At 37.5% G+C, this 15958-nt stretch overlaps 1 protein-coding gene across 2 annotated transcripts in view; it reads left to right on the plus strand.

Moving 5' to 3' along the window:
• Positions 1–15958, plus strand: part of myo10 (myosin X) — a 63485-nt gene that overhangs the window by 13911 nt on the left and 33616 nt on the right. For both annotated transcript variants that reach the window (XM_058418630.1, XM_058418631.1), the window contains exons 2-4: positions 2788–2886; positions 6600–6758; positions 15421–15608. In XM_058418630.1, coding sequence (XP_058274613.1) covers positions 2788–2886; positions 6600–6758; positions 15421–15608 — 446 coding nt within the window. The remainder of the gene's footprint in view (positions 1–2787; positions 2887–6599; positions 6759–15420; positions 15609–15958) is intronic.

Consider the following 15958-nt stretch of genomic DNA (forward strand, 5'->3'; position numbering starts at 1 on the left):
GCGATTGATTTACATTCTTCTTCACTCTCCACGAGCGTCCATGTGAAATATGCGATGACGGCTGAGAAGAAATGGCCAGTGTGAAAGCAGCCAAACAAACATCCCATATTTTCACATTCCAAACATCTCTGAAACAAGACTTTGCTAATCAGTAGCTGGGATCTTGTGTGCCAAATGTTACAGACCTAATAGAAATCTTTCTAAAGTTACATGAAATTCTCTGTAGCTACCCAGAATTCAGACATTTCCTAATTTGTAGTTTAGATGCTGAAACAATTCATTAAAAATTTAATTTGTTTTACCTACACCTATAATATACAGTAGTTTGTTCGTTTTTTAAGTTTTGTTTGTAAGGACAAAAATGCCTTATAGTCACTCAAAGCGAATTTTAATAGAGTTGTCTGGGGTTTTTTCTGCTTGTCTTCTTTTATCCATTTTCTTTTTTTTTAATGAATTGAAAACAAATTCGCTTGACATGGTGGTTCCATAAAAAAGTTATTACACAGCACAAATAAACAAAGAAAAACTATAGTTTTACCCCATCGAGAAAACCAGATTGTATAAATACACAAACTGAAGCTACCTCAATTCCACATGCATTTGCTCTTCCCTGGGGGATGTGTAGAGTTTCAGATTCTCTCCCTCACATGGTCTGCATTTGTATTTTAAATCCGTTGATTCATGTATTTTTTTTGACACAGAAACACTTGCCTTTGTGTGTTTTGGGTTTGAAAGCATGATTTCAATCCTTTTGAGGAGTACAGCTTCTCTAAATAGGCTGCGATTCTGAATGATATTCAGCAGCATTCTCATTATCATGTGGCGTTGTCACATCTCTTGCCTGAACGGGTTGTAAAGTTTGTGACTTTGCGTGAAAAGAAGTCAACTGACGAGCTGTGTCGTAGTAAAATGGAGGAAAGGAACAGAGGAGGATGAGACTAAAAGGGTTTCTAAACTAATGCTGGAAGGAGTTTGAATCTTTTGGCACCCTTTTAGCTGTATGCTATGTGAGGAAGGTTTGAACACACACATTGTCAGGCTTTGTTGTTGCGGAGGCTGTGTGAATGGCCAGGGGCACAGCTGTCGTGTAGCAAACCAGGCTAATCATTCAGTGCAGCTGTGTGTGTGTGTGTGTGTGTGTGTGAGAGAGAGAGAGAGAGAGAGAGAGAGAGAGAGAGAGAGAACACAGTAGGTTGTCTGTGTAGAAGAGAGGGAACATGGAGATAAACAAATTGGAAGAGACACAAAGACTCATTGCCGTGGTTGCTTTTCAAAATGAGCAAATTTTCAGTTGGGAAAACTCTCATATTGATCATTACAGAGAGATTATTACAGAGATATCATTACAGAGATATCATTACAGAGAGATGTTCATGTCTCAGTTCTGGACTATAATGTTTTGACACCTGATACAGCTTGTGAGAGCAGCTTAAAAACACTGTGGGTCCAGCATGTAGTTTTCATATGATTTTTCTAAGCTTACCATGAGCATTTCTTTAACTGCTTGAAGTAGTGCTGGTATTGTGTGTGTGTGTGCGTGTTGGGGTTAAAGTTCATTGCTCTGTCATGTGCAGTGGGCTTCAGAACCCATCATGCCTGTCTAAATCACCATGTGTTTATCCCATCAGCAGATCCATTAATGGGAAAGAGGTGCGTGCGTGCGTCTGTGTGTGTGCGTGCGTCTGTGTGTGTGTGTGTCTGTCTGTCTGTCTGTCTGTCTGTAAACATGTTTTAGATTTGGTGGTTTTGACCTTATAAGGACATTTGGCCCCCACATGGAAAACTTTTTTTCCAGCAAAGAAATTATAACAAAATTTTCAAACATTTTAGGTGTAGCATAGTATTATTTAGCTTCATTAACCTTCATGACAAAGCGTGTGTATGTGTGTGTGTGTGTTTTCCTTATGCAAAGTTATACCCTGCATTTGACTGAACTTGTAATTGATCATGTGTAGGTGGGATTGACGGTGACGTTTTCAACCTCGGCACGTTTAACAGAAACACAGACCCCTCCGTGTCCATCTTTTGTTAGCAACAAGCTAGTGATGTGATGTAACTGTGATGTATCTTTTCCTCCCCATACAGCAGACCGTGTAGTCAGTGTTACTGATTTAACAAGCTAATATGAATGTATGTTGATTGATCTAAAGCAGATATCTGTATAATACTCCGAACTCACTCGAAGAAGAGCTACTTTGTGATTCTGAGCACAGACGTGTCGGTCACCGAATTTAAAGTAAAGCACATTGTGCTGTATGTTGTTTTTTTTCAGAAGTGAGAGATCATGAGAGATCAATTGCCAGGACTGCTTTCAGCATCAATTTCAGAGATGTTAGACAGTCAGCTTTGACCTGAGATTCATAACATAAAATGGCAAGTGAAATAGATGCTGGAAGCTTCATCATCTTTTATTTTCTGTGGAGCAGGCAGCCTGCTAACAAGTTAGCCAGAGTAGTGTCAGGTTACCGCTAAGTAAACAGCTGGTTAATGAGCAGTGGCCAGGTTTCAGGTCAGAACTTGCAGCATGCAAGTCAATGCAAGAAAATGAATAAACACTGGGGCTGTGTTTAAGTAGGAATGAATAATGGGTTATTTTATTGAAAACAGAATGTTAGTGGGAGAGGCAGAGGAAGACAATGTGTGACAGAATAGACGGAAAAATCACAGAATATAGAAATAAGTCATGTAATGTATTTCAGATACAACTCAAGTTGATAAATGATATCTTTACAATAGTCATCTTTTTGCACGTTTTAACTATTGAATAAATGTGTGTGTGTTTTGCAGGGTGCTCGTGTGTGGCTCTGGGAGGAGGATCAGTACTGGGCCAGCACTGTGGACTCCTGCTCAGGTGGCATTGTGGTTTTCCGCACAGACTATGGACAGGTAAATGCCAATGTGTGCCAGGTGTATGTCTTGTGTGTGTGTGTGTTTGTGGAAGAGAGTAATTATTCAGAAAACAGTAGCACAACATCTGCTCTATGGACTTCAGAGAAGAGGCTCACCTGACAGTTGGCATGGTCTCATTTTACACCCCACCCCATACACACACACACACACACACACACACATACACAAACACACACAGCCCTATGTGTAGCAGGTCGGTTATTACTATGAAGGATGTCAGAGTTTATCATTGTACTAAAAGATAAAATAACTCTGCATTCACATGAGCGATACACAGCTGCTGAATCTTCATTTGCTAGACAGTATATACACACGCATCGTGAAGACGACAGCGATGGCATCACACAAGAACTGAACAAAACTCAGAACTGTAATTCCTACCTGCACTTAGTTGATGTGTAAAAACATCTTATTCTCTCCTATAACCTCTCATTAAATGAGTATAAAGGTATTACAAAGAATAAATAATAAAACAACTCTAAAACAAAGCCAGGTCAATAACATCTACATCCGACAACCAGCTGTCACTCAGATTAGTGTGTTATTAAACACTCCTATTGTGTTCACATATCACTTACATTATTGATGTTTGTGGGTCAGGAGACCATGTTGTCTCTGAAATTTTATTTGGCCCTACTCACATAGATTAAAGGAGAAGTTCACTTCCAGAACAAAAATCTACAAATAATTTCCTCACCCCCTTGTCATCCAAGATGTTCATGTCTTTCTGTCTTCAGTCCTAAAGAAATTATGTTTTTTGAGGAAAACAGTTCAGTATTTTTCTCCATATAGTGGACTTCAGTGGTGCTCGTGAGTTTGAACTTCCACAATGCAGTTTAAATGAAGCTTCAGAGAGCTCTAAATGATCCCAGCCCAGGAAGAAGGAGCTTATCTAGAGAAACGATCTGTCATTTTCTTAGAAAAATAAAAAATTGTATACTTTTTAACCACAAAATTTCATCTAGCTCTAGCTCTGGGATGTGTGTCTGCGATGCTACGTACTCCGTAATCATGTCGGAAGGTCACATGTGATGTAGGCAGAGCTACAGTGTTTACAAATCAATCGTGCAAAGACCAAGGAAGTGCAAATAAGTCACACGCTTTTAACTAACAAAAAGGTACATATAAATTTATAAACATTTATATATTATAATATATATATTATTATAATATATATATATATATATATATTATATATATATATATATATATATATATATATATATTATATATATATATATATATTATAATATATATATATATATATATATATATATATATATATATATATATATATATATATATATAATATATATATTATAATATATATATATATATATATATATATATATATATAATATATATATTATATATATTTATATATATATATTATAATATATATTATATATTAATATATAATATATATTATTATAATATATATTATATATTAATATATAAACAACTTCGGAGCGGTCCTCTTTCTCCACACTAGTAAACACTGGGTCTGTAGTTTCACCTACATCACGCATGACCTTTCGACGTGATTACATAGTACCTAGCATCTTGGACGCATCCCAGAGCTAGTGTTAATGAGCTTTTGTGGTTAAAAAGTATACAGTTTTTTAGAAACCATATATTCTACTTGATCATCAACATGTGTGTGTACTTCACAGATATTGAATTTGTGTTCATGACTTCACGTCATTAATAAATTCACAATTTTTATGTAAAAGGTTTCTTCACTATATGGCCAAAGGTTAGTGACCCTGACCATCACACCCATTTTGAACATTCCATTCCAGATTAAGTTCCTTTGCTGTTAAAATAAGCGCCACTCTTCTGGGAAAGACTTTACACTAAATGTCCGAGCATGGCTGTGGGGATCTGTGTCCATTCAGCATCCGGAGCATTAGTGAGATCAGACACTCACTAATGTCTGCATTCCAGTTCATTCCACAGGTGTTCAGTGGGGGTTGAGGTCAGGGCTCTGTGCTGGACACTCAAGTTCTTCTGCATTAACCTTGACTCCTCTTGGAGTTGGCTTTGTGCACAAGGGCATTGTCATGCTGGAACAGATTGGTGGCTTCTATTTCCAGTAAAGGAAAATCATAATGCAGCATACAGAGACTATCTAGAGAAGTGTATCCTTCCAACCTTTGTGACAACAATTTGAATATATCACTTTAAGGATAATCCCTCATGTGCTGAAGAGATTTCATCATTGTCCTCTGTTTCAGATGCCTTTTCCTCTGGTACAGCACAGCATCTTAAATCACAGCCATTTTCTTGCACAGTGATATCAGAATGATTTAATAGACTGCAAAGCTCTTTTTAGCCATTATGGTGGCAGCAGATTAAAATCTGCAGAGAGAAATCTTGGCACTGTCCTGCACAGGAACCTTATATCAGTTGCAGCGCTCCCCTGACAGGTCTGGCTTATGTTTTCCAGCCAGAAATATTTAATTCCTGTGTGTGTGTTTGTGTGTGTGTGTGTGTGTGTGTGTTCTCACGCACTTGTTTAGAAGGCAAAACAACAATTTTCTACCACTTTGAGACACACACACTCAGATATTTGCTTAGCAAATTCTAGTCCTAATCTCACCACATTCATTACAATATGTTATTTTAGGCTTCATTCTATAAAGGTTTAATGGGTTTAATGAATTGGTTCAGATGGAAACCATTCTGGAAATTAGCCAGCTATCCACTAAGGTGAGATCATAGAGGAAACAGAGAGGGCAAGAATAATTGGCAACAGACGAAACAGGAAGTGAAGAAAGCAGAGTTTGAGAGATTCCATTCAATTGTCTGTTGATTTTCTATCCTTTCTATCTTTTTTTTCTTCAGTGTGAATTTATTTGCTCTTAATCTGTTTCTGTATTAAGCACTCTGTTAAAAGAGAGGTCACTTTCTTACAGACACATTCATGCAAACACACACACACACACACACACGTACAAAACGTTACAGTTTAATTATTTCTGCATTTCCTTCACACTTTCTGTTTATTTGGGTGTGTGTAACGCTAGATAAAGTTCAAACAAATAATGTGGGAAATTAGAGAAACAGCTGCCACTTCAGTAGACCTACACAGCAATAAATCTCACACACACACACTAACACACACACACTCACACACACACACACACACACATGCATACACATGGACATTCTAGCACCAGGTTTTCCTGCTCACAATGGATATTAAAATGTAACACATGGCCTGTCTTTACCTCTCTCTCCCTCTCTCTCTCTCTCTCTCTCTCTCTCTCTCATACACACACACACACTCATAGACACACACACACACACACAAAGTTAATGTGTAATGGGTTCTGTGTTTTCTCCATGCTGTAGTTACATGTGTGTTCAAACAAATAATGAGAAACACAGCTGCCACTTACCAAGGCGCTTCCACTGGACCTGCACAGCAATAAATTACAATTACACATACTTCCAACACACACATACACACACACACACTCCTGTTGCTTTCTCACTCTGGTTGGAATCTTTCTGGTTTGTAGTCTCTTTTCCATGACTTCCCAAGCCATAATCATTGTGTTGAAGTAAAGCGTTACACACACACATGCACACACACACACACACACATAATTTGACATAAAGAAAGACATTCTGCCTTCCTAAAGTTTTTTTTTGTGTGTGTGTGTGTGTGTGTGTGTGTTTAGGTCTACACCTATAAGCAGAATGCTTTGAGCAGACAGAGAGTGTATGAGATGCACAGTAGCAGCGTGTGTGGTGTGGAGGACATGGCATCCCTACAGGACCTGCACGAGGGAGCTATTCTACACAACTTACACCTGAGATACACACAGCGCAGTATATATGTGAGTATATACACACACACACACACACACACACACACAAACCTAAACTACACTAAATGCAATATTTAATAATGTACCTATTATCAAACACACTCATACACACTACAGTGGAACATGCAGAGACACACACACACACACTCCCCTGAGATAAAAGCTCAGTGGTAGAACATCTGTTATATAACTTACACCATCACCAGACTGAACACAAGAGGCATGAGTGTGTTTCATCAACAATTTAGTCTCTGTGTATCGTTATATCTGCAGCAATGTGAGTGTGTGTGTGTGTGTGGGTGTGGGTGTGTGTGTGTGTGTTCTTATATAACTAAATCAGTAAGTGTACCTCCAGGCCATTTATTACAGTATTAAAAGTGTACACATAATCCTAGCCATTCACTGCATATTGTAGTGTTTCCCAGTCAGTAACACACCTTATTCATCTCATCATCACTGATGTGTTAGAGCAGGACTGGTGAAACACATGAATACAGTGGATAGTAAAAAAAAATAATGAATAAAAATCTACACACCCCTGATAGATTTGCAGGTTTTTATGATGGAAAAGAAATATACCAAGATCAGTTATGTTCTACCACTTTAAATGTGAAACAGCAAGCAACAAGATTCAAGTAAAAAAACAAACAGAAACATTTTAGGGGGAAAAACAATAATCTGGTTACACAAATATGCGCACTCTTTTATAATGGAGCATGTGACTGTGCTCAGAGTGAACCGAATCCATTCCAACTCATGTTCATATCATCACTGAGGGGATTCTGACTGACCCCAGATGAAGAGTTTGTGTAGGTTTTATTGACATTTTCTCGGTTTTATTAAAAAGGAGCTGCAGGAATATATGGACACTATTGGTCTCACCCTGCATATGGCAAGGATCTAATTTTTGTCACATGTCTATGCCATAGAGTATGTGTTTGTTTTTCACTTGAATGTTTGATGGTGATTGCTGCATGACATTAAATTCACTTGGTCCAGTATGGGCCAAAAGTTTTGGGGTGCAGGGTACAATACAAATACAACATTTTTATTTGATTTTTTTAGATATTGTGTGACACATTAGCCTTCAACATTACTATTCATACAGGGTAAGATTTCCACAAATACAGAACTAAAACCCAGAGATTAACCAGTAATAATTACACCTCTGAATTTAAAACTAATCTAGTCTACACACAGCTACAGAGATCTTTTCTAGACTAAACCTTTAGTGAAGGTCTTTTAGGGCAGGTGTGCTTTGGTTATAGTAGCTCAATTTGTGAGCTCCCAAATGATTTAACCAGCTGGGACCAAAATTTGTTGATGCGTGTAATGTTGCTGCTCACAAAGCCGGGGCTATATTTTGACAGAGATCATTTCATTTTTATTTTGTGTTTATGATCGTGCACATATGATAATATGTTTTCATGAAAGATAATAAGAGATTATTTTAAAAGATTCAATAGTATCTTGTGGGATTGTAGCAGGAGGACTGAAAACTAGCATGATCAGGTCCTCAGAGAATAAATATTACATCATTGGTGACCGGGATCAATGTTTTTTCCATATGCTATAATGCATGATTTGTATTTTAACAAACAGTTTTTCAAACTGTGAAATCCTCTGATAAATTATATGCTGTAAATATGCCACAATGTGTAAATTAACATACACCGAAAGTATTGGAATGACACGGTTAGTTCTTTTGGTTTTTGAGATAAAAAATGAATATGAGATGATGGTGATGATGATGATGATGATGAGAGATCAGAATCTCAGCTTTCGTATCCTGATATTTATATCTAGATGTGTTAAATATGGCACCCAATTTTTAGGTGGAAAATAAAGTCTTGGAACAGATTAAAGGGAATTAAAGTGTATAATAATTAATAGTGAATGATTGCATGTATTTTGCTTGCAGTAACAGCATCCAGCTGGAGATCCTCTGACACTGACCATGTCCACTAATCCTAAACCACTGAAAAACTCTTTTTTTGTTGTTATTAGCATATTCTGTGCACATGGCTTATATACAATAGATTTAGTACTTTCAAATCTGGTTCATAGACTTGATAGAATCCAAGTATTCTGATCCAATCACAAATTTGTGTCTCTTGAGGATTTTATAATGGCTTTGAAAACAGCTCAGCTAATCAGGTTTCAGGACCAAAATCTGTTTTTAAGATTTAAGCCAAGTTCAGCTATTGCAACTGGCTGTGTCTTACATTAGCCTTTAACCTGCTTACCTTCCTGTCTGGATGCAGGATTTACTGGATTTCATTAAGACAATTACCTCTAATTAGCCGTATTACAAAGTTGTAGTTGATTAGCAATCATGTGTAATTCATGGTGTGTATCAGTGGGCCCTGTGTGGAGTTTTCAGCAGGAAAAATAAATCAATTTAAGAAATAAAGGAGAATTCATCCTTGGTTAGGGTTTTATTTGGAGAATCTTTTTTTGGATCTAGTGTATTAGTCTGATTATTTTGTGTATACACATGAGAGAAAATAGACTAAGTGCTATTTACAGTCTCGTGCGCTTTGTTATCCATCCAAGAGGAGTATAAAAATATATATCCAGTATGTACAGTAACAGTAAGAGGAGTATATGGAGAGGAGGGGCAGAGAAATGAGACAGAAAAGTACAGCTGCATGTAACAGAGAAAGTGGAATGTGGTTTTCTCGAGTGTGGTTTCTTCTATATTTGAGTGTGTGTGTGTGTGTGTGTGTGTGTGTGTGTGTGTGTGAAACTGCATGTTTTATGGGTCAGCATGATGTTTTAGCGAGTATGGAGTTACGCTTGGACCAGTAAAGGGTTCCACATGGGAAACAGGTTTTTAGTGGGCTGAAATGCTAACACACAGCTCCTGTTGCAGGTTTACACAGCACTATTCCCCATGTGAAGAATTTACACTGGTGTCCTTGCTGTGCAACACTTTTTAAAACGCCTGATTTTGTCTCTCCCTCCATTTAAAGTGAACTGTGTTGTATGAAGGAAGGAACAAGGGCAGCGGTTAATAGGAGCATTAGGGAAATAAATAAATAACATTTCTGAGTGTCCTGGATATTAAACACTTTTATATTTAAGCTTTTTTAATTTACATATTTTATATTCTTTTTTTTCCTTCCAAATAAAATGTCATTAAGACAAATTTATTCATTGCGAAATGGGATATGTTCTTAACTTTTCTTAATTCTTTTTATTATTATTATTAATTTATTATATTATATAACTATTTTAGAATAAGAATTAAAACTAAAATTAAATTAAAACTGACAACATAAGATAAACAGAATTATTTACTGACAGATAAAAACTACTTTACAATTCTAAACAGTGTTGCTGATGAAGCTTTACACACACATTTTCTGAAGCAGCTTGATAAAGGAGAAAGCTTTCTGAAAGTTTCCACATCATCCAAGCTCCCCTGTGCTTGCTTTGGAAAAACAATTCAATTTTATATTAAAACAACTTATAAAAATACATTTTAATTCTGTTGATTCAGTTAAATCAGTTAAATGGACACTCACTGCACTATTTACATGACTCATTACACTTACAGACTCATTTTAACCACAAGACGTTATTTAAATGGATTTATGACAATAAAAAAATATATATATTCAGTAGTGTGTCCAAACCTTTGACTCATAGCAGCTATGGATGGATGATTAACACTTAACAACATTAATGTAATCTTTATTAGTTTCACTTAAATCGATTATCAGTGTATTATTATTTTAAATAGATTTTTTTACTTGCATTATTGAAACTTGTTCGATTTTAATGTGGGACTTTTGTTACACGTTTGTATCAATCTACTAGACACGCTTTTACTTTAATACACTCCTCCTACACTGTTTCCTAGCAACATCTGCATGACAGATCTACCCATCTACAGGAAGCACATGAACCACACACACACACACACACACACACACACACACACACTGTCTATGAGCTGTGTGTGTTCACACTGACAGAATTACAAACTAGAGAAATTCTCAGCCTATTTTCAGGAATGTTTTTATATTCTGGTCAATATTTTACATTAAAACAGTTTAAAGAGAAAAAAGAAAACACCTGTTCACACTAATACATTACACACATTTACATCTCAGAGATTGTAACCCTAATAGCCAGGATCTTTCTTCACACTGTACACTTAACTTCAGAAGTATTGGCACCCTTCAGTTTTATAATGTACAGAACCGTTTTTAAATTTCCAGTCAGACTATTACATAAAGTACTTACACTGATCAGGCATAACATTATGACCCCTGACAGGTGAAGTGAATAATTCTGATTATCTCCTCATCATGGCACCTGTTAGTGGGTGGGATATATTAGGCAGCAAGTGAAAATTTGGTCCTCAAAGTTGATGTGTTAGGAGCAGGAAAAATGGGCAAGTGTAAGGATTTGACAAGGGCCAAATTGTGATGGCTAGACCACTGGATCACAGCATCTTCAAAACTGCAGCTCTTGTAGGGTGTTCCCGGTCTGCAGTGGTCAGTATCTATCAAAAGTGGTCCAAGGAAGGAACAGTGGTGAACCGGCTCATTGTTGCACATGTGGAGCGAAGGCTGGCCTGTGATCCAACAGACGAGCTACTGTTGCTGAAATTGCTGAATAAATTAATGCTGGTTCTGGTAGAAAGGTGTCAGAATACACGGTGCATGACGGGTCAGGGCTGTTTTGGCAGCAAAAGGGCGACCAACACAATATTAGTCAGGTGGTTATAAGGTTATACCTGATTGGTGTATCTTTCTTCTAATATAAAATACATCCCATAATTGCTCATTTTTAAAATGATAGTAATTTGTCTTAAGCCTTTGGGGCAAATATGAATAATGACACTCCTAAAGAATAATAAATTGCTGCAAAGTGTCATTTTAGGTTCAGTCATATGAGAAAACAATTCAGATGTAATTCCAGTTTAAGCTTCTAAAGAGCAGGAAGACGCAGAAATCAAAGGAGGTTTACTGTCTGTTGCTCACATTATCAACATAATGACTGAACACAGAATCCATCAACAGGATAACAGCAATAAGCAATTAGGATATAGAAACATATTCAGTGATTAAGTTCTAGGTTACTGAAATCACGAGCCAAGAAATGATAGTTATGTTTATAGCTTGCTCTTTATGTCTTCTAGTCTGATTATGGGAGGTTTTCATCACCAATCTGTTTCTAATGAAAACAATTTAATAAAAAGCTTCATTGCCTTTCTCCAGCCTTGTAACCTTCTCTTTATTAATCAGGTTCTCAATAAAGCGGGGAAATGTATTGTGTCCATCTGTATTGGGTTGCATGAATCTGGCCATTGTGCAGCTTTGGCTTTGTTCCTCAGTGACCTTATCACTGTAGTGCTGACGTAATGAGACGCAGGCCTACTGTTAGTTAATGATTAGTCTGAGAAGCTTACAGACGACAGTGCAGCACCTCGTACTGAAGACTCGAATGAAACCTGGTTTTACAGGAACTACTGTGTTACTATAATAAACATCACAAAAATCAGCCACTTAGTAACACTGAGGACATGTTTAACAGTGATACAACATAGTAATATGTGAAATTAGCAGCTTTCTCACAGCTTGATTGATGTGTTTAACTAAACTACATTTACACTTAATTCAAAGCATATTCACATACCAGCCACTTTATTAGGAACACCTGTACATCCACACATTCATACAAGAATCCAATCAGCCAATCACGTGGCAGCAGCACAATGCAGAAAGTCATGCAGATACAGGTCAAGAGCTTCAGTTAATGTTTACATCAAACATCAGAATGCCCTTGAGCAAAGCCCTTAACCCTCTCTACTCGACTAACACTGCACCATGGTTGACCAAAACTCCTAAGAAATTGAGACATACAGAATTTCACTGTAGTTTGCTTTCTAAACTTTTCCTAATGTCTAATGAACAATGAGCTGTAAAGATTGTGTCTATAAATTTGTAAATCATTCGAATAAAGGTTGCTTTCTCTTTTTTTGCTCGTCTTCTGAAAATGTAAATGAAAATTCTACTAATTTGTCCAGTGCACTTATAATGTTGTTCATTAAGGAAAAGATAACATTTTAATAAAAGATAAATAATGCCTGATTTAGCCCTTCATAAGAACCTAGCAAATCAAGCATTGAGGCGAAAAGGCACATTTCAAAGCCTTGCTAATGATGATGACGATGATGATGATGATGATGATGATGATTAAATAAAATGAAAATGTGTTAAACTTTTATACAATGACCAGGCATAACATTATGACCACCTGCCTAATATTGTCTTGGTCCCCCTTTTGCTGCCAAAACAGCCCTGACCCATCATGCGCTGTGTATTCTGACACCTTTCTATCAGAACCAGCATTAACTTCTTTCGCAATTTGATCAACAGTAACTCATCTTTTGGATCGGATCACATGGGCCAGCTTTCGCTATAGCTACAGGGACATTTCATTTATGTATTGCACTTCTGTTAGAGAACAACTTCAGACTCACTGAAATATTTATCTATGTGAATGTCTGTTACTGATATGCAACTGGCCATTAAGTCCAGTTCAGTTGTATGCTCATTTTTATATTATTTCATCACAAATGATGAGAACTTTTATTTTCTATTTCAAGAACAAATTTAGCATCTTCTGTAAGTAAGGCAGATGGTCTTTTCATTTATGTGAGAAGTGCCAATAATTCTGAAGATGAATCTCCACTGATAAGAACAGTCCTGGTGTCTGCTCTTAGACAGGACGGCCTGATAGACTGGGAGCTGGTGGGGTAATTGGTGGCAGATGGGGCTGATTAATCCTGAATAGAGCTCACATTTGGACAAACATGACACAAGAGATTATGTGCAGTGTGTGTGTGTCTGTCTGTCTGTTATTTTATATGTTCTTTTCTTTTTTCTCTTTAACTTTTTACATTTGAATTGTACATTTAAGTATCCATACGTGTCTGTGTGTATGTATGCATTTTAAAAATGACCGTCTCCTAAAGCAATGTCCTGTGGAATGTCTCCCTCAGTCAGATCAAATTCCATAGCATTTAACACACAAAGGACTCCCTCTGTTTCTCTCTCTCTCTCTCTCTCTCTCTCTCTCTCTGTCTTTCTTTCTTTCTCTCTCTCTTGCTCTGATTATAAACAGCTGTGCTCTTTTTTCCCAGTCGTCAGGACCGAGCATGGTAGGCTAGCTACCCGATCTATTTAACCACATCAAACACACACACACACACACAAACACACACAGTTGGAGTACTGAATTCATGAGAAACTGTAATTCTTCATTTAAGACTTTCTCTCTTTCTGCTCTTTCTCCTTCATTCTGTGTGTGTGTGTGTGTGTGTGTGTGAAATGTAAGTTGTTATATGAGCAGCTACAGTTCCAAACTAAATGCAAGCACAGCTATTTCCTGCTGTTTCACACACACACACACACACACACACATACACACACACACTGCAATTAGTTTGCACTGTGTGTTTGCCATGTATGTGTGTGTCACTGCATGCTAGAGTGTGTATTTTCGTGTTGATAGGTTACTGAAAGCTGCTGCTGGTTTCTTCAGGTTTAACCTTGTCTTTGTCTTATGGTGAAAATATAATGTTACGTCAAAAATTCAATAAAGTCTCATTAACTACTAAATTGTATGAAATGTAATTAATATATTCGATTTTTGCCTCTTGATATGATTTCAACTCCTATACACACTTTCCTGTTATTCACACAGTATGAAGTAATACACACTCAGCTGTATCCATTATACCCACAGCAGATATTCAGTCTGCCAGCAGCTGTCAACTCATGCATTTACACTACACTTTACTAGTGTCATGATGTTAGAGCTCTGAGTTTTCTTTGCTGCAGAATAAACACAAAAAACCATTTTCTGTACAAGTGAGATTTTCATGGAAGTTTTGTTAGAAATGTGTGTGTGTGTGTGTGTGTATGCATCCATCGCTCTCTCTCTCTCCCCCCTGGATGGGTGTATTTTTGTGTTCACCTCTCTCTGTCTCTGTCTCTCTCTCTCTCTCTCTCTCATGCTGTGTATGAGTGTGTGTGTGTGTGTGTGTGTGTGTGTGTGTGTATGCACGCATCCATCTATCTCTCTCCCTGTCCCTTGGATGTGTGTATATTTGTGTTCATCTCTCTCTCTCTCTCTCTCTCATGCTGTGTGTGTGTATATGTGTGTGTGCATGCATCTATCTCTCTCTCTCCCCCCTAGATGTGTGTATATTTGTGTTCATCTCTCTCTCTCTCTCTCTCTCTCTCTCTCTCTCTCTCATGCTGTGTGTGTGTATATGTGTGTGTGCATGCATCCATCTCTCTCTCTCCCCCCTAGATGTGTGTATTTTTGTGTTCATCTCTCTCTCATGTTGTGTGTGTGTGTGTGTGTTTGTCTCAGTGTGCATTGGGTGTGATGGCTGAGCATTTAAATTTGTTACATAATTTAAATCCACAGATTTGCTATTTAAACCAGGTCTCAACAGTCAACCACATATATTTGCATATTAGATGTAAAGTAGGTCAGTATGCCCCTTCTCTCTCTCTCTCTCTCTCTCTCTCTCACACACACACACACACACACAAAATAATATTAAATGAAATAATAATGGTATTTCCCTAATTCTTCCACTCTTTCTCTCCCTCTCTTTTCTCTCTCTCTCTCCTCGTAGACGTATATCGGCTCTATATTATCAGCGGTGAACCCGTACCAGCAGTTGCCAGGGCTTTACGATGTTTCTGCGGTGGAGCGCTACAGTCGACATCACCTGGGAGAAATCCCGCCTCACATCTACGCCATCGCCAATGAGTGCTACCGCTCGCTCTGGAAGCGTAACAACAATCAGTGTGTGCTCATTAGGTACAGAGAGAACACACACACACACACACACAGACACACACACACACAGATCATACAGAACATGCACACATGCACCTTGTTATAAAACTGTTAACGTGTCAGTTTGTGAGCATGCAGTTCTGCCACCAGGGAAGTCTGTATGCTGTTTTTAGCTTCGTGCTGTTTTATAGATTAGGCTTCTCATTACCCAGCAGTTTGCTTCTTGACATGCATGTAGGAATGTGTGTGTATGTGTGTGTGTGTGTGTGCATATAGGGAGTGCAGTATAGTCTCAGAAGAACCTCCTACTCTTAAAGAAAGGGCCATTTCACTTGACATCACTTGACATCACAAACAGCCAGCAACATAAC

The sequence above is a fragment of the Hemibagrus wyckioides genome, linkage group LG20 (genome assembly GCF_019097595.1).
Source record: "Hemibagrus wyckioides isolate EC202008001 linkage group LG20, SWU_Hwy_1.0, whole genome shotgun sequence".
Classification (NCBI taxonomy): Eukaryota; Metazoa; Chordata; class Actinopteri; order Siluriformes; family Bagridae; genus Hemibagrus; species Hemibagrus wyckioides.